The 27,947-nt window shown below is 47.5% G+C and overlaps 1 protein-coding gene across 6 annotated transcripts in view; it reads right to left on the minus strand.

Moving 5' to 3' along the window:
* Trappc9 (trafficking protein particle complex 9) overlaps positions 1 to 27,947 on the minus strand; it is a 471,619-nt gene that overhangs the window by 328,960 nt on the left and 114,712 nt on the right. For all 6 annotated transcript variants that reach the window (XR_001781576.1, XM_006521527.4, NM_180662.2 and 3 more), the window contains 4 exons: positions 27,480 to 27,606; positions 23,281 to 23,413; positions 18,383 to 18,546; positions 6,927 to 7,079 (listed from right to left, as the gene is read on the minus strand). Coding sequence is in view for 5 of the 6 variants with exons in the window: in XM_006521527.4 (XP_006521590.1) it covers positions 6,927 to 7,079; positions 18,383 to 18,546; positions 23,281 to 23,413; positions 27,480 to 27,606 (577 nt within the window). In the remaining variant the exon portion in view is untranslated. The remainder of the gene's footprint in view (positions 1 to 6,926; positions 7,080 to 18,382; positions 18,547 to 23,280; positions 23,414 to 27,479; positions 27,607 to 27,947) is intronic.

Here is a 27,947-nt window from a genome sequence, read left to right on the forward strand (position 1 = left end):
AAGCATCCCTCCATGGTCTCTGCTTCAGCTCCCACCTCTGGGTTCCTGTCCTGAGTTCCTACCATGACTTCCATTGATGGTGGTCTGTATTCTGTGAAACAAACCCTTTCCTCCCAAAGATTTTTCTGGGGCTTTTTTTGATGGAGATGGTTTTTGTTTTGTTTGTCTGTTTTTGGGTTGGTTTTGTTTTAATGTAAATGGTTATTTTGCCTGCTTGTATGTCTGTATAACACATGCATCCTTAGAGCCTATAGATGCCAGATAAGGGCATCAAGTCCCCTAGACCTGGATTTACTGATGGTAAGTGAACCACCATATGGGTGCTGGGAATTGAACCTGGGTCCATAAGAACAGCTAGTGCTCTTAACTGTTGAGCCATCTCTCCAGCCTAAATCAGTTTTGATCAGAGTTTTATTACAAGAATAGAAACCCAGCTAAGACAAATGTATTTGTAATCTCACTGGCCAGTCACCCTAGTCTATTTGGTATTTCAGGCCAATGAGAGACCCTACCTCAAAAAAAGGTGGATGATCCACACACTGTGGTGCCCGTCTTTATCCCAGCACTCAGGAGGCAGAGGCAGGTGGATCTCTATGAATTCAAGGCCAACCTGGTTTACTCAAGTTTCAGGCCAACAAAAGGCACACAGTGAGATCTTGTCTCAAAAAAATAAAAGCAAAGGTGGATGGCACCTCAGAAATAACACCCAAGATTATCCTCTGACCTTCTTCATATGAGCATATACACACACTCACAACTACTTGTGTACAGACATGTATACACATATGCACCCTCACACGTATGAACATACCAAAAAAGTTAATCATTACTTTACTTCAAAATAATATACACTTAGGAATTATTAATCCCAGTGTTAACCTTAATGATATAACTACTGACATCATCTTAAAAAGTACTTGAACACAAAATGTCCTCACCCACTGCTTTTTAAACCAGCATAGTGTGTGCATACTGTTAGAGCCAATGGCCATGACACAGGACCTGTACACTCTACCTTCTAATACCTCCTAGATACCCCTCCTGGGTCTGGGTTCTACTGTCTCTCTAGCTGTCTTGCCAGCCCTCCAAATCTTCAGAACCTTCGAGAAGAAAATATTGATAGCATAATGCTTACTTTCCTGTATCCTGGCAATTGATCTTGACTCTTGATTGCTGAGACTGGAGGATGTGGACCTGAAAATCCTGGCTTCCATTTCATTACATGAGAATCTAAAGACATGTTGTTCTATTGGGTTTGGGCAGATTCTGCCCCTGTCAAAAACTCCAGTGATAATCAGATCTCTATTATTTCATAAATCACTTAGCATTTTGGCTTGAAGTCTAGTAATTGTGTTAGAGTGTCTCAGGCTCCCTGGGTCAGTGTCCTCATGCATACAGTGTACTGTTCAATAAAGATGTCAAGAATTTACTTTCACTTGAGGAAGTTTTCTTGAAATCTAGTTAACAGGCTGTGGCCTTCTGCTCTGCGTCTCATGGTGACCCACGAGGATGCACGCGTGTGCAGGTGATGCCCGTGCACACTGGGTCTTCTTCGTCTTCTCTCATTTCTCCTTCTCAGACTTCTTCAGTTTTCCTCCTCTTTGTCTTCTGAGTCCCCGTCATTCACCCAAGACCAAAAGCTTTGCTTGCGTTTTGAGTTCCCTCCTACGTTCTTTCCATCCCAATGCTGAGATTTTCCCAACTTGGAATTAATGTTCCTCTACAACTTGAATTGTTTCTTGGTTTCTTTTGACTAATTTGAAAGGACTTTATAAATCTTCTTCACTGTGCACCCCAGCACCCTGTGCTCCCTGGGGTTCCTCTGCCACACTGCTGGCCATCTTTACTGAGCTAGTTGACAGTGACCATTAGGAGAGGTGGCTCCAAGCTTCCCTGACTTAGAAAACCATACATACTTTTTTTCAATGCTCTGTGGTGTTCTGGCCATGAGAGTTCACAGTTGGCATGGTGGCTACACACATGCAGCTATGTCTTCCTGTTCCTTCAGATGCTACTCCACACCAATCCCTACAGCATCTACTCAGTCGGACCCTCATTCTTATTCTACAAGAACTAAGCACTCATATGCTCCTGGAATACACAAGAGCCCTGTACACAGCATGTCCCAGTTGCTATTCTGGAGCTGACCAAATGAATGGCCTCAGGCTATTCAGGGACGGCTGGTCTGTCACCATCAGCTACCAAGTTCCTGTTTCCTCTTATGTGATTCTGAGGCCTCTCAGCTGCCAGTGGTTTTGATGCACTTGCTCATGCTTTGGAGTCTCCACGGGACCCTGATGTTTGCTCTAACTATACATTTTGCCTATGGGCATTTGGTTCCCCTGTATTTGTTTGGTCTCCTTTATTAGGCAACCTAAAGGCAAGCAAAAACTAAGACTGCTTAGCACCATCCACCCCGTCCATTGTAAACAAAACATTCCAAGGAATCAAAAGCTTCTGGTTGTTGTAAAGCACTTTCTTGTTGAAAGGTTGACTTCTCCTGCCCTGGAGGAAGAGAAATCCTGCCCTGGAATCCAGACTCGGGAGGTACTGGCTCTGAGAACGCACTTTAAAAATCAAAACATAATCAATCAAAGCAGTACTCTGCAGCAGCAACGTTTCCTCCCTGCATTTGGTTTTGTTTGTTTGTTTGTTCATTCGCTTTAAATATCAAACCTACCAAAAAGCTACAAGACAGAAATGAAGACCCTTCACCAGAAGCACTAGTGTTCAATAATCTGATGCGTTTACTTTCTATATTCATATTCACAGCATCTTTTCTGCCTGAACCATATCACAGACAGTGTGAGCACGGTTACCCCTCCCTGTAGTATTCTGAATGTGCTCCCCAGGACACGGTTCACTCTACTGGTACTTCACTGTGGCTTTCAGTGCCCTTGTCACTGACACGACAGCATTGCCTAATATGTGTGTACATCCAATTTCCCTGCTGTCTCGGAACTTGGATGCAATGAAGAATTACACAAAGCCTTTGACTATTGTGTTTCTTCAACATCCGCTGACAAGGAACAGTTTTCCTGTTTCCTTTTACAAAAATCAGGAACTGTAGTAAAACTTACTTATAGAATTGTTGGAATTTTTAAACAGGAACAGATATGACGCACAGGCCTATAACCACAGTAACTTGGGTAGCTGAGGCAGGGGAATCACAAAGTCAAGCAGGCCTGCCTAGACAACTTAGTAAGAACCTGCCTCAGAATTTTTAAAGAGAACTTTTATCACTGACTAGAGATATATTCCTCAATGAGGCAATTCTTACCTAACACACACAAGGCCCTACTACATTCAATCCCCAGTAGGGCCCCATCCCTCCCCAAAAAAACATATGAATAACAACAACAATCACAAAGTGGGAATCCCAGCTTTCACTCACAGATCTGGTCATGTTTAGTAGCTATTATGCCTCTTCCCATCTCTCTGTAGCCTGCACCAAACTGTACAACATCTATATTGCTGTAAGCTCACAAAGCTGCATCTAATTTCAGTAACCATATCTAACTAATGTGCGGAGCCCAGTTCCAAGTTTCTGAGAGTTAGGAGCCACAGGGACTCCTCGCCCAGCTCCCATGGGCAACAAAGAAGTCACTGCCACGAGCTCACGGCTGTCTCTGACAGAGGCTGAATGATACCCAGGTAGCTTCTCAGAAATCACAGAGTGCTGTGTGTCCCCTTGCTGGGTAAGGGTCTCTGCTTGTTCTATGACGGCTGTGTAAACAGCCTGAGCAGCCGCTGGCGAGTATCGGCAAAAGATGTGCCCTCATTAATAACCACGTTCCTATATCTAACTGACCAGGCACTAAATCAGCCCGCATTTATAAACCCCTAGGAAACCATAATTCTAGTGTGTATTTAATTCTATTTTATGAGATCAAAGCAGTCCCAGATAATAAATCCCAACCTACCTTAGCCTATGCTAAACAGGAATGGTCTGTGAACCAAGTAAATTCAGGAAACCAGCAAAGCACAAGGAGCCAAAGTTGCCTCCAAGAGGCCTCCCTCCTCCTAAGTGACGACCTGACACCAGTGGACAGTGGCAGAGGGCCACTCCAGGGCCTTACTGTGAGTCTCCCATGCAAACCTCAGGTAGAAGACATTTCCTGGATACATTCCAGAGACATCTGAGAAAACATACCAGCAACAGGGAACTGAATGGAGTTTCAGGACTAAGTAACATTCACTCTGCCGAATGCCTCCCCTTGGAGAGAAAAAGTTGACTATAAATAACCTCGTGTCTTATAAACAGACAAAAAGAAAGAAAAAGCCTGTCTGTCAGATTTGGCCTAGGTGGTGGTTCTAGGAATCAAGCCCATGGCTCTGTGCCCTCTGGACAAGTATTCTGCCTTGAGCTACACCCCCAGCCCAAAGCAGGTTCTCCTGACCCCCTACATGATATCTGATGATCACATGTCCTGATATGTTAAATCCACTGGGCTTCTTCCATTTCTAGCATATCTGATATTTATTTTCCTGTCCTTGCTAATATGTAAAAAGACTATTACAGAGCTTCAGAGAAGGCATTTCAACCCTGGCAGGGCAAACTTCAGGAAGGAACAATAGACTCAACTCCCAGCCAAAGTCCTTACTGCTTCCTGTGAGGCTATGGGACACAGGGTCCTGGTGGAAGCAGTGACCTCACAACATGAGGTACACAGCATGGTTCTCCTCTGCAGTGTGAGAGGACACATCAAGAAGATAAATGTCTGCAGTCCAGGAAGAAAACCCTCATTCACCAGGAACCAAATCTTCTGGAACTGTGACATGAATTTCTGGCTCCCCAACTATAAGAAATGTCTATGATGAATGCTGTCTATGGTATTCTGTTAAAGTGACCTGAGCCAAGACAGGGTAACAAGGTGAACTTTTATATAACAACTGTTTCAACAAAACCACAAGGCAGCTAATCTCTATATCCCTCACACATGGACTTGAGATCCCCAACAATTCCTTAAAGATGTCTTCTGGGAGACAGTCTTCACAAGAATGAACATGAAAATTACAACCTGGAACCCCACAATGAGAGGAGGGGTGGGGAAAAAGATATGTCATCCACACATACACCCTTGACCCCTCATAGCCAAGATGCAGGGCTGAAAAAGTCAAGGCCTTTGTTCCTATCCCAAAGCAAAGAGACAGAAGATGACCGAGTGACAGACACGGTAAAGACTGAGAGCAGAAGAGTGGGGACTGTCTCTGCCTGCATAGATGCAGCAAGGTAGGCCTGGCTGCAAGGAGATACTCAGCCTGCAAGGAGAATACAATGCAGGTCATGCAAAGCAGGGAGCAGGGCCACTGGGTAAGCTGGTATAACTGCAGAGGCCCTGCAGAAGCAGGGTAGAATAGAAGCAGAATAGGTAGTTATGGGCCGAGGTCAGGAAGCTGGAGACTACTCACGGAGGGCAAGCTATGAAGGTAATTTCCCATGACAGAAGAATAAAACCCTTAACTCATCTTCTGCTTGCTCTCATCTAACACTAGGGCATTAATATGCATTGATGCTGGAAGAGACTGACCTCAAAACAGAGTCCCAGGGCTGAGGCGGGGGCTCAGTGGGTGAGAGTCTTGCAGTGTAAGCATGACAGCCTGAGTCCCAACCCCAGCATCCACAACAGAACTTTAGTTCTAGCAGTGAAGACAGAGGCAGGGGAAATCCAGAGGCTCACTGGCTAGCCAAGTTAGCTAATATGACAAGCTTCAGTTCCAATGAGAGGCTCTTTCCTAGGAGACTAGAGCAGAGAGCAAAAGAGGTCACCTGAAGTCCTGCTCTGGTCTTATATGTGCATATGCCTGTGCTTGTATGTGCACGTGTGTGTGAAGATATACACATGTGCATATACAAGCACACATACAACATTCACAGAGGGGTGAAGAGTTCATTTCCAGAGAGACAGAGACAAAAGACACTTAGGCTCTGGGCAATTGTACCTGCTAGCACCCTTGGGGCTTTGGGGCTCACGCCTTTGGTTTCATCACAGGGCCCTTCCAACCAAAGCAACCTGTATCTGAGTTACAGCCCACATCTGCAGGGTCCCAACCACTCATTCCAGTAAGAGACACTGAGAACTCTTACAGTCCCAATTCCTCGCAGCCCTAGAAATAGGGTTGTGGTCATTCACGAGTTAGGAGCTGCAGACACAGACTTCAGGCAGTCATCCAAGTTCTGGGGACAGAGTCCACCATCTCTAGTAACAGTCATGTTGTGGACTGAATATCTGTGCCGCCTTCTAAAATTCCCATGCTGAAGCCCTACTACCCAAAGCAACTGTACTAAAGACATGCTATGAGCAGGCAGTAAAGCCAAGACCTTTACCCAGGGGAGCAGCCTTTTTACAAAGAGGAAAGGAGCATGAGAGAGATACTCTCTCTACTACGTGTGGTCACAGGCAGAAGATGGCCATCTGTGGACCAGGAAAAGAGCCTGAAACCCTGACCTCAGGCCCCAGGTCCATAAGGACTAAGGAGCTGGTGTAAGCCACTTCATCTAGGACTGCTGCAACAGTAGCCCAGGCTGACTCATACACTCAACCAGGCCCCCAGTGTCTGGATGCAGGCTTTGTAACTCGGTGTAAGGAGTCTGAACTAGCATGCCTAGCTGCTCTGAGCTCATGCTGTGAGGGATTCCCGCTGTCCCAGACTGCTAGACAAGCACAGGCTCTGAGGGAACACTTTATCACAGCTGCAGTTACACTGAAAACTGCAATTCTTACAGTCCACACATTTCAGGTGACCTCCCTGCAAATGACAACAAAACAGTCAATGGGGAGCATTAAGAAACCATTTAGCTGAAATACACTCTCCTTACGATACACACAGTAACTCACTACTAACAGCGGGAGGGGGTGGGGACAAGTCCAGGCAGCTGGAGCTAACAACTGGCACGCAAATGACTGACTTGAGGGCAGGCTCACCATCACTCAGGTCCTGGAGAAGATTCTCCTGGCAAGAGAAATCCAGCTTTGCCTTGATGTTGATGGTGAAAGTAGCCACCTTCCCGGGCTGCAGGGGAAACTGGGCCAGCGTCTCTTCCAGTTTCCAGCTCAAGAAGTCGCCATACAACTTTTCTGCAATGAGAACACAGAAGTGAGGAGGAGGACATGCTCCAGGCTGCCTGAGGCTTACCTGTCCCCCAGGAGACACAAAGGCAAAGGAAAAGCCAGCATTGCATGGTGGGTGATCAAAGGGCAAGGCCTTCCAGAATCAGGAGACCATGAGGGGCTGCAAAGCTACGTGATACCCTGTCTCAATCAGAAAGAAAGGCGGGAGGGGAGGGGAGGGGAGGGGAGAGGAGGGGAGGGGAGGGGAGGGGAGGGGGAAGGTAGATTAGAAAGCACAGAGCGATACCAGGAGGACAATACCCTTTCTACTGTATTACAGCCTCTCCACTTACCTGGGACTCGAACCTAACCAGCATTAACACTGAAGCTCAAAGAATCCCCTAGGAGAACCTCAAAGAAAGTGTGTGTGTGTGTGTGTGTGTGTGTGTGTGTAAGTAACTCGAGGAAAGAAAGTGGAACACAAATCAATACTCAATCAAGCATGTGAGCCCTGGGCTCACATCCCTGAAATGAACCCCAACACTGGTCCCCTCAGCTCTTTGCATGAGTACAGTCACACTTCCTCTGTCACTCCCAAGATGGGGCCAGGGTTCAATTTTGTGAGGTAAAATGGAGCTATATAACATCTCAGTACACCAGCCTAGGACCAGGGAAGTGCTTCGGTGTGGGACACAAAGGTGGCTCCAAGTCACTACACCCGACCCACTCAGCCGACAGCAAACTGCCAGCACACAGAAATGGATAGCCTTGGCTCTGGGAGATGTGGCCTCTGCTCTGGAAAGGATAAAGGCCTGGTTGAGGAGAGGGGCAGGGTTGGACAAAACCAGAAGGGTTTCTAAGACTGTTCCGGAGGAGAAGCCAGCTTCCACTCAATACGAAGATTCCTGAAGAACTGCTGCTCCTGTTGAACACCAAACAGGCTCGATAACTGTCTGCTGAATTAATCAGCTACCTAGAACTAAAATAAAACTCACTATCCTCTTAGAGTCCCAGATTTGCAAAAAACAAACAAAAAAAAAAACAAAACAAAATACGAAACAGTTCTCTCAACCACCTGTCCTGTCAATCAAGATGAATAACTAACAGGGCAGAGGGAATACCTCGGAAAACTATAAACATGGTATACTCAAACTATAAACATGGCGTGCTCTTCTTGTCTACTCGGGTGGCTTTTTGTTTCTTAAAAAGGTTTCCTCTGAGACCACAGTTGTGTTTAAATGAACTATGAAGGTCCCAGGGCTTCCACACCCTGCCTCAGCGCTGTCTGGGGACACCGCCTGTACAAGCTGGGCAGGTGCATCCATGATGAGGAGACCATAGAACCATGTGACCAAATCCACATGGTTCCTGTCCCCACGAACTTTCATACTTCAGGCAATAGAAATGGGGATAGCCAGGGTCCCGCAAGCAGCTGCGCAATAGGCTCCTCCCTATGCCCACTTGTTGAACCCTAGACAAGGCCTGTGAAATGGTGCCTACTTTAGCCTTGTTGAACCATGCACAAGGCCTGTGAAATGGTACCCACTTCAGCCTTAAGTGGTGGTCTTCTTTCCTCATTTCAGTTTCCTGGCAGAGACACAACACACCAAGCATGCAAACGACCTTCTGGAAAAGTAACATTAAAAACTCTCTCCAACCCTAACTCCTGCATCCCCACCCCCCATCTCATTTCCTTCTGATCTGTACCCCCAGTGAGCCAGGCACACACTGTTTGTGAGGCATGTCACCCTGTCTAGAGATCAGCTTGTATTGCTGACTGCTCCAGCAGGACCCCAGAATTTGCTATTAAAATGCCAAACTAGACAAAACACCACCGCCATCCTGTCCGTGTGCAAGTAGGCACTAGGCTGGATATCATTTGTGAGTTTTGACATCTTCTGAGCAAGCACAGCTGCAGGTCCATTTTCTGTGGTCAGTCACACGGAGCTAAAACAACACAAGGTATTCAGTCAGCCAGAGCTCTGTGAGCATCTGCCTGACTCCCACGCTGAACTGTGAGCTCCTGGGGACGGGCGCCATGCGTTATTCGTGTGCTGGCACAGCAACCTCATAGAATGTAAATAAATGCCGGGCTGTTGAAGAACACATAATCAAGCAAAGTAAGTGTAAGCTGCCAGGTATAGTGGGAGCGACATGGCTAGTCCTTCTGAAAGGAACTGGGAAAGCCCTTACCCAAAAGTAATGCGCACTGTACCCAGGGATGAAGGCCAGAGCTGTAGATCAAGGAAGGCATCAGGGGTCAGCCAGATTCTAAGCACATGGATATGTTCACAGACAGACAGGTGGGGGCCTGGGTCAGACACACATGGGGCCCCCGTGACCAGCATGAGCCAAGGTGGGGAGACGCTGCTTGACACAGGTTTGTGGAGGAGCTGGGTAAGAAGAGGAAATGGTGAACAGAGAACAGACGGGTACCCAGCAGAGACAGCAGAAAAGGCAAGAGTGAGATTTCCCTATGGCCTCTGTCCTGGCCTCTGCTTTTGTGGATATGCTGTGCTGCACACAGTCCAGTGTGCTGCCACACTCCAAGCTCCCTGGGGACCCCAACTTGCTGCCAACCGGCTCCTTAAAGCTCTGTCTAGAAATCAGTACCAGATAAAGACCATATATATGTAAGCCAGAAAAACAAAAACAGGTCTGCAGCAAGTAACAGGTAAATAAAAAAGTAAAAATAAAAATAAAGTCCCCGGGTTAAAATAAAGCAAAAGCAAGGTATAATGGTTCACACTAAGACACCCCATCCCACTCCACCCCACCCTGGGCATAGGAGGCTGAGAGCAGCAGGAGGATTGCCAAATGAGGCTAGCCTGGGCTACATCATGAGTTCTAGGCTAGCCTGGATAACAGAAAAAGAGCATGTCTCAAAAATAATAAGAAAGAAAGAAGGTGTTGGAGTGTAGCCTAGGGTTAGAGCACTTGCCTGGCATATACAAGGTCCTGGGTCCAATACCTAGCAACACACACACACACACACACACAGAGAGAGAGAGAGAGAGAGAGAGAGAGAGAGAGAGAGAGAGAGAGAGAGAGAGAGAGAGAGAGAGAGAGAGAGAGAGAGAGAAAGTAAAAAACAGGAAGCAGAATGAACAGAAATGTGTGTAGCTCAGCATGGTCAAGGGCCTAAGTTTGATCCTTAGCACCATCAAATGACAACTGAGTACTGGGCTAAGAGATGCCCAGGAAGGCAGCAAACCAAGTGTTTCATAAGATAACAGTGGCGGCGGCGGCGGCGGCAGCCTGCAGGAAGCGCTCCTGTTTCCTGAGCACTTGACAGTGTAGGGCTGTGCACAGCTGTGCCTGCTGCCTCCTGTGTGTCACCACAAGCAGAAGAGTGGCACAGAACCATCTCAAATGTGAGCAAAGGCTGCCATCAAAGCAAGGAACGCGGTGCGGTGAGCCAGCCCCTAAACGGCAAGGCCGCTTGAAACCCAAGTAGGTGAGCCTATGTAGGCTGTAATGTCCACTGAGGCTAGTCTGACCTTGGAGCCTTCCCACATGTTCACACTGAGCCACAGGAACCTGCTCTCAGCAACACATCTACCCGCAAGAAGCAAATACGCAGGGCCCTCCTCACTTCCCATGACTCTGGGCTCTCTGACGACACAAAGCAGAAACCAGTCTACAATATTGATTTTTTTTTTTAAACTCTCACCCTGCAAGGCCATAATGTTAAAAACAGTAATTATATAAAAATAGCATAACGACTCAGAAGCGGGCTGGGCCCAAAAGACAGGAAATCAGTGGGGTGACTGACGTCTGCATGGTACATTGCCATCTCATTACTGGACTCCTGGGTCCTGTGACTGCTCTGGCCCCAGGTTCCATGTGGACAGGAACAGGGGTCGGGGGAGGGCTGCCTGCTCCACTCCCTAGCAGAAGAGCTGTTCTTCTCTACCTCCCACTGCTACTGTTTCAAGGCTCCACCACGTGGTCTTACATACCCAGAAGCATTCAACTTCACCATGCTAGAAATGTACTTTCTAAGGACAAGGAGGAAGGCCCACCATCTTAGGAAGAAGAGCTGGAGCAAGAAGGCCTATACAGATGCCTGCCTTCCTCAAGTGTGGCTCACGCAATGGTGTTTTTGAAGTCAGCTTGACAAACCCTTGTGTGAGTTACTAGACCTGGCAGACCATGGGGCTGGTTGACTTCATGCATTCTAAGCCAGCAAAGCAGTGGTCACTGCTTGCCTGAGAGGTGCCAGGCAAGGCTCCGGCTACTCCCGAGATGTGGGCATCTGCTCTGGAAGTTTGAGAAGAGAGAGCACCCAGAGGAGATCACTACGCCGCCTTGCTGAACACAGGACAGGTCAAGCAGTCGAAAGTGAGCAGGAGCGACAACAGTGAGAGAGTGCACAGGCTGGACTGTCACCCACACGCTCCAACAGGGGATCGTATGGGGAGAGCAGAGCGTCACCAACCACCCATGCCCCGCACAACTGAAGGCCAATAACCAAGTCCCATGAGAAGCCCTGCGTGCAGCCCAGCCCTTCCTTACCAAGCATGTGGCTTACCTGAGAGGTGTCTTACTGCACTACTGACTTCTGTATTAAGTTCTGGAGATTAAAGAATGACACATTCAAGTAACGAGCAAACCCATGGGAAGGGAACAGCTGATTTCCTGCCAGTGCCAAGTGATGAAAGTATTTCTAAGACACAGCTCAGGTGTAATTTGGAGTGAAAAGAAGGCTCTGTGGCCGCAGCAACACAGAAGCTGAACGGCCCAGGCATCGGAGCTGGCGCTGATTTCATGCTCTACAAGTCGGCCTCTCTGTTCTCATCTCTTCCCTGCATTACTGGCTGCAGAATGGAATGACCAAAGGGGTTTTTCAAAATCCAACAGGGTGGTCTGCGTTCTAGGAACACCACCGATGAGAATCAGTAACATAGTCTGTGCCCCTCGCCGCTCCCCGCAGCAGCGTCTGGGATGGTGGTGACCATGTCAAGTCTGATGACACTTAGTGTCATCAGTGAAGCCGGGGATTTCACACTAAGAACGGAATGGACGCTGCTTTAAACCTTCACCATCTGAGAAGCTTCTCATTGCAGGAACACTGCACTGTGCATGTAAGAAAAGCAAGGGACACACAGCATCTCACCCACCAAAGCCCAGCAGAGACGTCACTTTCTGATAAAACACTCAACTCTCAGCAAGCGTGTATACTGCAGCCGTCGGCATGACAGACATGATGGGTGTGACTTCTAAAAAGCAATCTGTCGGATATAGGGGGTTTTGTTGTTGTTGTAGTTTTGTAGGTTTTTTGGGTTGGGTTGGGTTTTTTCAAGACAGGGTTTCTGTGTATATTCCTGACTGTCCTGGAACTCACTCTGTAGATCAGGCTGGCCTCGAACTCAGAAATCTGCCTGCCTCTGCCTCTCAAGTGCAGGGATTAAAGGTGTGCGCCACCACCGCCCAGCAGATGTAGTCTTTTAAATTTCTTCTGTGAAGGTCAATTTTTAAACTCCCATAGGCAGGTGTCCTTAGACTCATAAACTAAAGAACGTCAGTGGTCACCTGGATGGCATGGCCAAGCAGTCAGTCATAAGAAAGTAGAAGGGACTGTCCAGTTCCGCTTTGCCCGGAAGTGCCATCAGTTTGTACCTGTGGTGTTTACTGAGTGTCACGGGAACTATACATGGATGATTAATTAACACAAATCAACACAGCAGAGCTTCAAAGCTTGGAAAGGGTGAAATTAAGTATAAGCACATTTGGATTCAGTATAAGTGAACTGATAATTTTATTAACTTTTGACTGTTTAAAATATTACAGGAAACTAGGGCATCTTCATATTTATGATTAAAAGCATCAGATGTGATGTCAGGAGATGGCATGTGGCCAGTGGAGGTGTCTCTGACAAGATATTTCCCAAAAGTCATACACTAAGTTTCCTTAATGTTAAAAGGAAGTATTTGCAGAATCTGGCTTCCGGGTTTTCTATTTTGTCCATGAGTCTAGGAGATAAGCATGGATCATTCCTGAATTTAAACTAAATTCTGCCTTTTGACTGTCTTAGTAACTACTTCTGAATTACAAACATATGTTGCTTGACACAATTTGATATACTATTTACCCTTTGCTTCATAGAGCAAATATATTAAAATAATGTTGAACATTAACAAGTATTTTCACATATTTGACATGGGTGCTCAAGCACCTACATGGGAACTAAAAACTGGCCTCTACTTTTAAATAATTTGTTATAAAACTTGGCAATAAAAAATAAATAGTTTGGTGGTGCTTAAAATAATAAATCAATTCAAAGAGTGAGGAAACTGTCCCGGGGAGATGACTCTACAAGTAAAACACATGCTGCAAAGCATGTGGACCTCCATCCAAATCTACAGAATCCATGTAAAGCCAGGCATCGTGACATGTGTGTATATAACCCCCGGTGCTCCTGCAAAACAGTGGGAGGCAGGCACAGAGGTAGGAGGCAGGCATGGAGGTAGGAGGCAGGCACAGAGATAGGAGGCAGGCACAGAGGTAGGAGGCAGGCACAGAGGTAGGAGGCAGGCATGGAGGTAGGAAGCAGGCACAGAGGTAGGAGGCAGGCATGGAGGTAGGAGGCAGGCATGGAGGTAGGAGGCAGGCACAGAGATGAGACACAGGCACTGGAGAATCCTTAGAAGTTCAGAGGCCAGCTGGTACAGTGTACTTACAACAGCAGACAATGTAAGAGTGGAAGGAAGGTTAGAACCAACACTTGGGGTTGTCCTCTGACTTCCACACCTGTGTCCACATGAACACATACCCATACACACATATGCCATAAATACATACATATACACATTATATGTACACAAACATAAGTTTTTTTTTTTTTAATTGAAAAACTGGGCCCTGTCGATAGGCTCAGTGGTCAAGAGCACTTGTTGTTTTCGCAGAGGATGAGGGTTTGACTACCAGCAACAGTACCAGGTTGCTTACAACTGCCTATGACTCCAGCTCCAGGGGCCCTGGTCCTCCCTTCTGGCCTCCATAGGTACCAACCCCTACACATCCATCCACACACACTTGCAGGAGTACACACACACACACACACACACTCACACACACACACACACACACACACACACACACAAATGAATTTTAATGCAAAAAAAAAAGAGAAAAGCTGGCTAGGATGTGAATTTGTGTGTTGTGTTCATACCTGTTTTTTTGTTTTGTTTTGTTCTACAGTTTGTGGTGCTGGGAATCAAACGCATGGAACCACAACCCTGATCTACATCAAACTTGTATATGTGTGTATTATGAGCATTCTTACACCACCTGTGGGAAAACAGCTACATTTCCCTGATTTTGTCTGCATCACAATGAACGCTGTGGTTTAAGCAAAGGCAGTAGTTTACACCTTTGACAACCTAGAAAGATTCTGTGACAAGTGAGTCGGGATCAGAAGGGTGTACCCAGAAGCAAGATAACTCTTGTCTTCAAACAGGGTGGCTATGCTACATCTGTATGGTAGGAACCTGTGAACAAGGACCCTAGACCGGTTAAAGCCCGAAAGACAGACTAGGTCCAAAAAAGGTTACACAGCCCTTATATCACTGACTGTCACCACACACCCGAGAACCAAAAGGCCTTTTTCATGGGGCTTGTGATGCACATCTCAGGACAGGAGAGCCAAGAGCAGAAAGACAGCACACAAGGCTAATGACTGGAGGCAGTGGTGTGAATGGGCTCCCCGTTACCTTCCCACATCAGAGACAAACAAAAGCAGACCAAAGGCCTGCAGGCAGGCTCCTCCAAGTGCTAGCTAGCTCCAGGTAGGCAAGTGTGGGCCTACAAAGACAAAGTGTATGAAGAGGAATTAAGGCAAACAGGAGTGAGAGTGCTGTGTATGTTCCCTCCGGCCTGCCTCCTGAAGGCTTGCCAGCAGGACTCATGGTCCCCAGGATAGCCCAACTACATGCTCATAGTCCCCAGGATAGCCCACCCTACTTTCTCACACTTACTGTCACTGTATACCAGCTCTTCTGTACTGAGGCCACAGCAGTGAAAGCCCCAATCCTTACCCTGACCTGAAGATCTCTGTGGTGGCCCTGAACGTGACAAGCCACTTATCTGCTCCTGGGATAAGGGGGACAGGAATGGCTTTGCTACTCTTAAGGGAGAGAATAAAGCTACCTCAGAGCAGGGAAAGTAGCATGGGAACCCAGAGAAAGTGAAAAATCACTTGGACATTAAAGAAGCAGACTTCCAATAAAGGCAGCACGCCTGCAGGGACAGAGGCTTCTTATTAGGCACGGCTGAGTCTCAGCCCCCAGCACCGCTCAACCAACTCCTAGCTCCAGGCTACGGCCAGTTCCTCATCTCCTCACGTCAGGCGGGTCATCTGTTGGTGCTGAAAGCTCCCCCCACCCCCACACACACTGCAGAACACAGGCCGCAGGGATTGTTCCCTCTGTATATTTTGAAAGCAGATGGCCTGTTTTCATTAATTTAATTCTACATGTAAATGTACCGCTGCATGGGACAGTAATTAAAAAATGAATGATGACTTTAATCTTTCAGTTGTAACGGCTTTGCTTCGGAAATGGTTACGGGATGCCCGGCACTACACGTCTACACGTCTTCCTCCCTTGTGATAAGGAACAAGGCCAGCAGAGCTGAGACTAGGGCCTTGAAAAGCATCTACATGTTTATGGAGTTCTGAAGTGAAACTCACTTTATTCTGACTTTGGACATTAAAAGTCAAGTGTTGGAGAGGTGGTACAGCCGTTAGGAGCAGCGGCTGCTCTTGCAGAGCATCTGGGTTCAGTTTCCAGCACCCACACATACACTCACAACAAACAGTACATAATTCCAATTCCAGACAATTAGGGGAAGACCTTCAACCCCCTTCTGAATGCCATGGGTACCAGGCATGCACATGGTACACAGATATGCATGCAATATCCAATCCCTCAAAATAAAAAAATAAAATAAAATAATTTAAAACCTAGTTTCTGATTTTTGTTTGTTTGTTTGTTTTTACTTTTTTATTTGGATGGTTGGTTAGTTTTGACTTTCGGTTTTTGGTTGGTTGGTTAGTTGGTTGGTTTTGGGGTTTTGGGGTTTTCAAGTGGTTTTGGAGGGTGTTATTTATTATTCACTTTACATCCTAACCACTGCCCCTACTTCCGGTTACCCCCTACCACAATCTCTCCCCCACTCTCTCCCTTTCTCCTCTGAGAGGGTGGAGGCCCTCTCCCAGGGTATGCCCCCCTACCTCCCTAGCACATCAAGTCTCTGTGGGACTAGGCAAATCCTCTCCCACTGAGGCCAGACAAGGCAGCACAACTAGAAGAACATATCCCACAGACAGGTGATAGTTTTTGGGATAGTCCCCACTCCAGTTGTTCAGGACCTACATGAAAACCAAGTAGCACATCTGTTGCATCTACGTGAAGAGCCTAAGTCCAGCCCATGTATGCTGTTTGGTTGGTAGTTTGGTCTCTGAGAGCACCAAGGGTCCAGATTAGTTGACTCTTTTGGTCATCCTGTGGAGTTCCTATCTCCTTTGGGGGCCTCAACCCTTTTAACTCTTCCATAAGAGTCCCCAAGCTCTATCCACTGTTTGGCTGTGAGTCTCTACACTGGTTTTGAGACACTCATAGCCCAGGTGGAAACAAAGAGTCAGCCAATAGTATGTACTCTCAGACAACAGGGGAAGACCTAACACCCCAGCATTGGGAAGGTTTTCAGAGGAGTGCTGATTGGGCTGGAACCCCAAAGTGAAGTGACTGAGCAGAGGAGGTGGAGAAGACAGCCAGCTGAGCCTAGGAGAGGAGCAGCCGATTCAACAGCTTAAAGGGCTAAGTGTAGTGGGCAGAACAGGGAATTGTGGGGCTTAGGGGTGGGCATCCTTGTTTGTTGTTTATTTTTTGGATGTTTTTTGAGACAGGGTCTCATCACATAGCTCTGGCTATCTTGGAACTCACTATGTAGACCAAGCTGGCCTAGAAATCACAGCGATCCACCTGCCTCTGCCTCCCAACTGCTGGGATTAAAGACGAGCACCACCATGCCCGGCCAAGGATTGTATTCTTAGCCACAGCCAACATTTCCTTTGAAAGGGAGAGACACACAAGGGCTGTGCTTCAGAAAGAACCTGGGATCTAAGTAAAAACAGTCACATGATTATCACTTGGGTTTATTTTAGGAAAGAAAAATTATTTCTAGTTTTGAATTGGAAAGATAAGGTAGATTGCGGGTGATATAAAATGTTTTATCATAGAAGACCCTATTCCTGAAGACACCACATACCTGAGTCATAAAACATAAGGAAATCTATCTGGTGCTGACCCGGGAGCTTCATCCCTGCTGGCTAGCTTTCATGATGAAAGATGCTGTACACATTATCAGAGGAGAAATGAGATGGTCAATCTGACGCAGCTATGAACCTTGTAAGCTACAGCAACAGTGGGCCATAGTGAGGCAAGGCCGTTAGTGAAACACTGGCATCAGTGTCACGGACGCAACCAAACACTTTATGATTGGATTTAAGACCTGTTCCACAAGAGGAAACCCATACCTGTCACCACTGTCAGGGCCAAGAACCTACGGCTAGACAGGGCAGAGGCCCTAGGGGAGGACCTAATACTATTATTCTGCTAACTGAACATAATGTTAAACAGACTCCTAAAGGCTTATTGTTACACTTATAGATGAGGGCGCCTCTCAGTCCTCAACAGAGAAGCTCTTCTTATAGCAGATAGCAACTAACACAGAGGCCACAACTGGTCAAGGTGGAGAGAATGAGAGACTTCAGAGTACTAAGCCCTGAACAGGGTGTGGTCTATCACGCTCCCTTCTTGGAAAGCTCAGAGACTGGTGGGGAAGAGGAGGTGGAAAGAGTCTAAGAACCAGAGGTGGCAGATGATTACAAGAAAACTGCTTTCGGCACACAGGAATTCACAGTGATTGTGACAGCATGTAGAAGACCTGTGAGAGTCCAAACCAAACAAAAGCCCAGCGTGGAGAGGGGAAGTGGACATGAAGCCCCACCAGCTGTGGGGAGATACTGGCAACCGATAGCTGCTGAAAGAAGGTGCCCTGGGGCCCTGCTCTCTTTGAGTACTTGATGCCCCTTGTAGGCTGGCCATTCTCCAGGTGGTGTCCATATATCCCAGAATATACAGACAGAACAGATTAGACTCAGTGAGTTTTACAAAAAGAAGACGACAAACCAAGTGAGGACTTGGACACTATGGAAAGAGTCATTAGATTTCCTGGTGACTCGGTTTCACTTTGGGTAACCAGTGTCCGCTCTCTACAGGGTGTCCTCTGCTGCACAGCACACAGTCAGTCCCCATGCCACCTACCCTTGGTGGTGAGAAGCTTTGAGGTGACCTCCAGCTGCTCCAGAGGCTCCAGTCCGATGTTCTCCAAGGTGACAGCCAGCTGCTGGGTTTCTCCGTTGTACAGCTGAACAGATACGTTGGTGGCGATCTCATCGCCGGCAGAAGGCTGCAGTGAGCGTGCGGACCTGAAACCACAGTAATGGCACAGCAAGGAGTAAGGCAGGAAGAAAGGAAGACACTGGCAGTGCGCTGGGACCATTCCCACAGGAACACACTGCAGTAGCAGCCTACATGCCCTGGCTTTACACACAGAATTTGGGGCTCAGGTGTCACAAACACACAAAATGTGGGGTGAGGCCAAGGTTCAAGGGCATCTCTATCACACGGGAGGAGAGTGCATGGTGGATGTCAACAAGTCTAAGTGAATTTTGTGAGTGAAGCCTCTCTTATGTTTACTTGTTACAGTCAACACCCTCTTGAATAATCACTTTTTAATGCAGTAAATCACCTCTGAAAAAGTTACAGATTATACTTTTAAAAAAAAAAAATAAACCTGTTAACTCCAAGTCATTCCAATAGGAATCGCTCCCCGCATCCATACCCTCTCTCTAAAGGCTTCAACCCCCGGTCAGTAGACAGATCCCTTTCTCAGCCCTTGGCTCCTGGCTTCCTAAGAACAGGCGATCCAGGTCATCCCACCAGGAGCTGAGACACCAGAGAGTGTCTATGTGCTCTATTGAAGCAGCACAGGATATGAATGCAAGAAAGGCGAGGCAGGTACCGACTCTGAGAGCTACTGTAAAGGTAAGGGAAAGCGGAGATTGATCTTGAGATGACAGGAGGGACACCTGTGGTAGCAAGTCCTTCCCTCCTTGTGTGACTGCAGAGGTAAGGAGTTGAGATGACCAGACTTGTAGGCAGGGGACACAGGGCCTTTCCCCAGCAGGCTCTTCCTTCCTGATAACAGCCCTTTGGTCTTAGTCAGGGTTTCTACTCCTGCACAAACATCACGGCCAAGAAACAAGTTGGGGAGGAAAGGGTTTACTCAGCTTACACTTCCGCATTGCTGTTCATCACCAAAGGAAGTCAGGACTGGAACTCAAGCAGGTCAGGAAGCAGGAGCTGATGCAGAGGCCATGGAGGGATGTTACTTACTGGATTGCTTCCTCTGGCTTGCTCAGCCTGCTCTCTTATAGAACCCAAGACTCCCAGCCCAGAGATGGCACCACCTACAAGGGGCCCTTCCCCCTTGATCACTAATTGAGACAATGCCCCACAGCTGAATCTCATGGAGGCATTTCCCCAACTGAAGCTCCTTTCTCTGTGGTAACTCTGGCTGTGTCAAGCTGACACCCAAAACCAGCCAGTACAATTGCTTCCCCTTAGGACCACCCCCCATCCTTCTCCTGGACTGGACACTGAGGGCCTTTAAGTGTCTGTCTCCTTTTCCACTGGTCTCTGTGGCTCAGAGAGAAGTGTTAAATGTTAAATGGTCAGGGGACAAAGAACAGTGGGGACTGAGGCCAGGCCTTGGAGCTGTCTGCTGGGAGTACCCACAGGGAACAAAGACAGAACACCTTCCTGGGGCTGCATGTGCTGAGCTGGGTGGGGTGTCCATCCTTCACTGTGGCCAAACCGAAACAATATGCCTGACGTACCGAACCAAGCATAACTGTACATGCTGTTCATCTGCGTTTTACCTATACAGTGTAGGAAACTTAGAGGTACACTGTCTCCACTGAGACCCCATTTTAAATATCTCTATCTTTCTTAAAGAGAAACCTTGATATACTATGTAAGAGCAAACTCTACACCTACCCCCGCTGCCACTGGCAGCTTCTCTCCATGGGCCTGAGTGCCTCTTTCAAACAGTTTACAGAAGAGTCACACACTGTGGCTTCTTTCCCTCAGCATAGTGTTCCTGAGGTCCATCTGTGGCAAAGCAGTATCAGGGGCTAAGGTGTCTTCACCACAGAGCGATCAGGGATCCAGTGTTCAAGCGTGCCTCCTTTTGTGCCTTCATTAGCTGATGGACACGTGGGTCCTGGCCACTATTTAACTATCAGGTACAAGTTTTGGCAACAGTGTACATGGTCTCTCTCATCTTAGGTACATTTCCCCAGAGGGTAACTGGGTCATTAAACTGATGTTTGATCTTTTAAAAGACTTCCCGATGGCACAGCATTTTATATTTCCATCAGCGGTGCATGAGAGCTCTCGCTCCTGCAACCCCTTCCCAGCCTAGCCGGTATCTGTCTTCTGATCACAGCCTCCCAGGTGGATGTGAGCTGCCGTCTTGGGGTGGGGGTGTCAGCCCCAGAGAAACTAATGGCTCTGTAACCTTCCCAGCTGCTTATGTTCTCTGTGCATCTTTCAGGCTGAAAGACTTACTGAGATCGTTTGCCGATTTTTTTAATTAGGTTGTTTGTCTTCTTTTCACTGAGTTTTTAAGTTCTCTATATAGACAGCACTCTATCAGATATGTGCTGGGAAAGTTCTTCCTCTCAGCTTGTGGGTTGCCTTTTCATTTTCCTAATGGCATCTTTGGACACACAACCGTTTTTTACTGCGATGAGGTTCCAGTTATCAAGGTTTTATCTTATGGATCCTAACCCAAGGTCAAGAGCCTGTCTTCCTCTAAAAATGTGGGACGTGCAACTCTTGCAATCAGACCCAAGGTCCCTACTGAGTTATCATTTTCTATTTTGCTTTATGCCCCAGTCATGAGCCCCTCCCTCCTGCCTACACTCCCTTCTTAGCCAGCTGTACACACACACACACACACACACACACACACACACACACACTGCCCCCGAGACCCACAGATTCTGCCTCCTCCCTTGACCATCTCGTAGCTATGCATGGTCGGGCGGGCAGGAAGGCTGCCTGTCATTCTATCCCATTTGACAAGCATGAGGCCAGGGCAGCCACGATCACTGTTATAGCCCTATCACCAAGAACACTGCTGGACAAGGGCAAAGGGGCCATCAAACAGTTGGGAAAATCATGAGATGCATTTTACAATAGTGGATATTCATCATGAATCAACAGGCGGAGCGGTTGTGCCCTTCCGAGGCGCATGCGAGACGTACATTTTTGAATCATTTAAAATGACATTTTCTGATCCTGTGCTCTGATCCAGCCTGGTAAGGGTCACTCCCACCCCTCATCAAAGAAACTGTTTTACAGCACATGGAGATCTTCACAGAAAGTCACAACAGGTTAAAAAAAAAAAAAAAAGCAGAGAACAGCTGGTTGTGGGGCGCCTGGCCCCAACTGATACATCTACAACACAAGCCTTGTCCTAGAACTCATGAAATGCCTCAGAAGATGGGGTGTAAATATCACAAGAGCCTCAGGACCAAGAAATTGGCTGTGAGATTGTATCATCCAGATATGACACCATGACATCGCTGCCTAAACAAGACCTGAGAAATGACGCTAGCTGACACAGCAGTGCAGGTCAGGGGGCGTCACTGGGCTCCACTGCTAGATGATGAGTTGTGAAGAGTTGTGGGCACTTACTGACAGCTGAGATGGGGACGATTCATCCCTCCCAGGGAGGATCCCCCTAATTGGTTACCCAATGCCAAGTAATCAACCCAAAAGGCAGATACTTAGGAACTACTAAATGGACTCAGCAGCTTGTGTTTATATATTTATTCATCTATAAAACAATAACAACTAAAAAAAAAAAAAGCCATGAATTTGGAGTGGGGGACTGGGACATAGGAGGAACTGGAGAGGGAAGGGGAGAGATGATGTAAGATTTTACCTTAAAATTTTAAATTACATTTTTAAAAAGAATTTTCAATGTGTGAAAAACCTTCTGTTACATGTGCGGCTACAAGCTGGGTGTGGTGGTGCACGCCTTTAATCCTAGCACTCAGGAGGCAGAGGCAGGCGGATTTCTGAGTTTGAGGCCAGCCTGGTCTACAGAGTGAGTTCCAGGACAGCCAGGGCTACACAACCAAAAAAAAAAAAAAAAAAACCAAAATAACATGTGCGGCTACAAAATAAGCAGAAGCTACCTCAGCCAACCCAAGAATGAGGTTTTTAAAAATCAGGCTGACTGAGCCACAGCAAGGCACCCTGCTCTGGCCACCCAGGCTTGTTCCCTTTTATCCTTCCATATAATGCTAAAAACAAACAAAAGAGAAATACTTTTAAAAGAAAGAGAGAAAGAAAGAGAGAGAGAGAGAAAAAAAGAAGAGAGAAAGAGAGAAAGAGGAAGGAAGGAAGGAAGGAAGGAAGGAAGGAAGGAAGGAAGGAAGGAAGGAAGGAAGGGAGGGAAAAAGGAAGAAAGAAAACCATGTTTTAAAGTCATAATATGCAATCCACTGCCCCCACACGTGTGTGTGTGTGTGTGTGTGTGTGTATGTGTGTGTGTGTGTGTGTGTGTTTAGGTCAGAGGTCAACATCAGATGACTTCCTCTATAGCAGTACACTTTTTTTTTTTTTTTTTGGAAGGGCTCTCGGTGACCATGGAAGTTGCCATTTTAGTTTAGGTTGACACTGAACACCCAGGACCCTCTATCCCGTCTGGTGTAACAGGCATGTGCCACCAGGCCTGGCTTTTTACATCAGTGCTGGGGATCCAACCTTAGGTCCTCACGCTTGTGCAGCTGAGCCATCTCTCTGGGCCCCAAGAGCTTTTCTTACACCATAAAACCTAAGTTGGTTTTTGTGATTCTAATTCTAAAGGCTAATTGTACCTTTGCTCTGGTGAGAAAGGCGTCAACTGGGCTCTGATATGTTTTTAGAGAACATGTTAACTCTCTGGTCCCCTGCTGTCTTCCGCCTTACCCAAGTCAGATGAACCCCAACCGTTTGTGCTATTTTGAAGAAATGTATGGCCAAAGAGCGTTCTAAGGTTGCCTTCTTCCAGCCGCATGCCCCTGTGCCCTCAGGCCCCCTACCTGGGCAGCGATGTGCTGATCTGCAGTCTTGGCAAGGCAGGGATGACTTCCACGGTGGAGCCGCCCGTCTTCAGTCCCGGAAGGTTGTCCAGAAGGCAGTCGCTGAAGACCCCAAAGACTGTGGTATGGTAACCTACAACACAGTAGAGGGTCTCACACCTCCTGGCAAGGCTTGGCCCCTACTGAGGCCACAGAAAAAGCACTAATCCCCCCTACTTCCTCACCCATGTCCTCCTACTGCTCCCTGTACCCCAAAGACCCTGGTTGTCCTTGGACAAAATGCAGCAGAGGACACTATGCCCTGTTTCCCAAGGTTGGCCAGACCTGGACAAAGGGTCCTTGTAGAGTAACTCGCAATCCTCACGGCTCAGCAGTTACTATCTCTGCTCTTTGCTAATGCACCTTTCAGGTTTAGCATCTCTAACATGATAGTGATGGTTAATATTCCTTTCCGAGGCATAATGTGACTTAATGAGCGTTTGAAAGCTACTTTAGGACCTTCTGTTGAGAGATGAAGGTTCAAGAGCCAATTATTGCCATTATAGCTGCTTCACGATGCGGCAACTCGACCACATGGGTACAAGGACCACAATTTAAGATCAGCACAGGGCCCTCGAAAGAAGATAAGCAATTGAAGTTGTTTACGTAAAGCTTTAAAATGGCTTTTGAGATCTCAAAAGATGATTCTGTAGACAGTACTTGCTTTGTAACAAATGTAAGTGATGGCCAGTGGCTAGAAGCCTAGATTGGTAACTTGTATATTACATCCCAGAGGGACAAGAAAGTTATTCCCTAAGGAGGAGACAGTCTCCTTCCCTGTCAGCATTATTCTTTCTGTGGGTGGAGTAGCTCTAGGCATCTCATTTCAGCTGCCACAGCCACACCCACCCCTTGCCCAGCCACGCCCACTCTCTACCACAGCCACACCCACTCCCAGGCACAGCCACACCCCTCTTTAGTACAACAACTACATCACTCTATCACAGGAGACCCGCACACTCCCTCTGACCCAGCAGCTACATCCTTCCCAGACACAGCAGCCAAATCTCTCCCTGAGACTGAAGCCATACCCATCCCACAGCTACCACGACATAGCAACCACACCAATCTCTGACAGAAAAGTCCCCTGACACAGCAGCCACTTGCTTCCTTCCCACTCAGAACCCCTCAAAGTCTTCCTGTGGTGTTTAGTTTCTTCCCAGGAGCTCCCTTGGGCACTAATATGTTCATGCTTTCCTCTGTATAGAACCTGGTATGATTTTGTCTATTAAGCGCTCATTACCTTATAATTCTTAAATACAATCAATCATTTTCCTTTGTTTAAGACATAGCCGATGCTAAAAGCATAGCCACATAAACTCTAGTCTGGAGACAGTGTTCAGTGCAAGTGAAGATGATATAGGCTACCCAGGCAGCTAAGGCTCACCAAAAGTAGGCACTGACCCAAGGATAACCCCCGGAGGGCCTGCTCCCAGGCTCTCACGCTCACTGAATTACACTAGCTTGTCTTGTCCCTGGACCACCAATTCGTGCCTTACTGTCCCCATTCACAGCCACAACTCTGCCCGTGTCTTTCCCACCTGGTCTCTGAGGACAGATGCTGGGTCTTCTAAGATCTACCCCACAGACTGTGGTCAGGTGGCTTTGAAGCCTGTCTGACGAGCTTGCCCTCTGTATAAATACAGCAGCTAACACCAAAGCTACACTAGACAGTAGTAGGTGAGCTGTAGGGTGATTCACAAGGCCTCCATGACACCCATCTCCTTTCAGCCCCCTTACTACCTACCCCCACCCTGACTACCTCCATCTAACCACCCCACCCCACCCCACCCCCAGATATGCCAGTCTCAGACCAGAGAAGCTGCTCTCTCTGCCCGGAGCCCATCTATATATTGGTTCCATCCTGCTTCCAACTGCCCACTCCTGGTGGACCTTCTAAGATCAGGGACACGGCTAAAACAGGTCTCCACTGCCTACCTCCCTGCTGGGTCCCCAGCATCCCTAGTTCTCACACAGTCATCTCAATCCATCCCAGCACTTGCTGAGATACAGCTAACTGTCCAGCAGGCAACATCTTTCCCAGACAATAGACACTGCTGAGCAATAGTTAAGGCTGCCAAGGCAAAGAGAGAAGCCACCCGTGGTGCCATGGAAACTAAGATATACTGAGTGTCATGGGAACATCATGGGGACCAAACCAGGATGACAGGCTAAGGAAGAAGGTTTTCCCGGAGGTTCAGATAACAAGTGAACTACGGGTGCCATCAGGAACCCTGTAACATCCAAGTCTTTTCTAGAGGGAAGATAAGGATAGTGGGTGGAGGTGCTCCAGGCTCAGGAATATGCCTTGAAACAAGACTGATGAGAGCTGATAAGGGCCTCAATATGGGAGGTGGGCCATCAGCAAGTAGGCTGAAGACAGAAAAGGCCAGTTCTTATGCTCTGTGATAAACCCTGCAAGAGAGCCATGATATGAGACCAACCACATACACGACAGGAAATAGTAAGTCTCATATTGTAGTGAGAATTTCGGTTTCTTTAAAAACCCAGTTATGTTATATGAATATGTTATTGTTTTAATGCCAGGTGTGAGATACAGGGCTGCTTCAGATTGCCCGAAGTCACTATGACTGTCTCGTGCTCTAGGAGGGGCATGAGTTTTGCCAGCTGCAGTCAGCTTATGTTTGGAATTTTGGGGTGTCTAGAGAGGATATAAATGGGAGAGCCCCCAAGAGGGCCTGTGGCAGCTGCTGCTTCTGGTTGCTGCTGTTGTCGTTTGCCAAGTGGTTCTGAGCAAGGAAAGGAGAAGAAGAAACTGGATATTCTGAAGATAAGGATTAGACTTGCCCAAAAAAACCTGATACCTCTAATCAGCAGGGAGTGTCTAAAGAGGTCTGCATCCCCTACTCCTTTGACATTTCTTGCCTATACCTAGTATTGGAGGGTTAGAAAGGATTGGGGTAGAGAAGGGTGGTAGGAATAAGAACCCAATAAAATAGTGAGAGAGAGAGAGAGAGAGAGAGAGAGAGAGAGAGAGAGAGAGAGTGCCAGCCTATATGGTACAGTATTATGGTACAGTATTAACAATGAGGTCTGGGAGCTGGTTGGGGTAATGGTGTACAAACACACTTCACTGAGATGGGAGCCTCTAGGAGAAAGGCTGCTTTAGGGAGGGGGGTCCTGGTGTGACATGGTGTATAGGAAGAGTTCACAGGACCTCCAAGGAGATGGCAAGCAGCAGGGGTGTCCCTAAGGAACACCAGAAGCATGCATGGCAGGACTAAAGGCAAGAAGAGGTCCCTAGGCTTGGTAGGGTCGTGAAGCAAGAAGAAGAAAGGGAGGAAAAAAGAAAGGTAGAGCTGAAGACTCCAGGGACAGGGTCCAGGGCAATGGCTTGGTAGGTAAAGGTGCTTAGCATGCAAGCCTGGAGCCTGAGTTTAATCTAGAACACACATAAAGTCAACAGGAGAGACCTGTCATCTGAGCTCCCCATGCACGCCATGGCATCTGTGCTACCCCATGCACACGCACACAATCACGAAAACTGAGAAGAAAGGAGGATCAGAGTCAGGGCCAGGGGAGGGCAGGGAAGAAGATAATGAAGGGAGGAAGCCAGGGGACTGAGAAGCCCTACAGGGCAGGGCTTCAGGAATACAGCATGCAGAAACCGAGACTGAACAAGACCAGGGAGGAGGCACCAGGCCAAAGCTGACCTCTGTACAAGATTAGCAAAAGACTAAACAATGGGCCCAGCTTCAGCCAGAAAAGAACTGCTCTAGACCCTGGTGACAAGAGTTTTGATAAGCGTCAAGAGCTGGATAGACAATGTAAGGCATCAAGAAACCACGGCAGAGGTGGATGGTGGAGGCTGCAGGGACATACAGAGCTCTAAAGGGGCACAGTGGCTCTGGAGAGGATGTGGTCGCACTGAAAGACGCTGAGTCCATGTTGTCCCAAAGGAGAAAAGCAAAGATGGGGTGAGGGAAACCAGACAAGCCAAGGCACAGGACTGACTCTGCTCCCCACAGCAGCACCTCGGGTACCTGGCACACAGCAAAACCAACTTTTTCCGCATCATTTCACTTTGGAAATGAATGCTATCGTGTCATTATCATTTAGCTGGTTAGGATCACGGGTCAGGTGACCAGCTCTGGTGATCTGCATCAGTGATGCAGAAACCACGGAAGAACTCTCCTTACCATTCACAGTGATCATTCCTGTAGTCTGTGGGACTCCGACCAGCGTCACCGGGTACAAACCAGATTCCGCAGGGAGGGAAAGCGCTGCAGGAAGAGACTCAAACTCCACTCCGCTGGTGAGAAGCCCCTGCAGGAAGTGAAGGAGCACGGTGAGGAAGCACAGCCCGGACCCATGCTGGACAGCTACCCGCTAACAAACGCTGTGGCATGCACTGCAGAAACCATGGGAACGAAAAGTCCAGCAGCATTGCAAAACCCCACAGAGAATATCAAGGGAGACAGGTGCGATCTGGGCACTGAGAGCGAGTATCGTCATCTGATTCCTTTGCTTTGCTGTTTTGTCAAATGAGAAGGCAGACCCAAAGAAAAGTAAACAAATATTGTGTTTCACACACAAAAGGAAAAGAGTGTGGAAGCTGATTTCACACCGGGGCATCTGTGAATTATTTGTTCGTCTCAATGAAGAGC

The sequence above is a fragment of the Mus musculus genome, chromosome 15 (genome assembly GCF_000001635.26).
Source record: "Mus musculus strain C57BL/6J chromosome 15, GRCm38.p6 C57BL/6J".
Classification (NCBI taxonomy): Eukaryota; Metazoa; Chordata; class Mammalia; order Rodentia; family Muridae; genus Mus; species Mus musculus.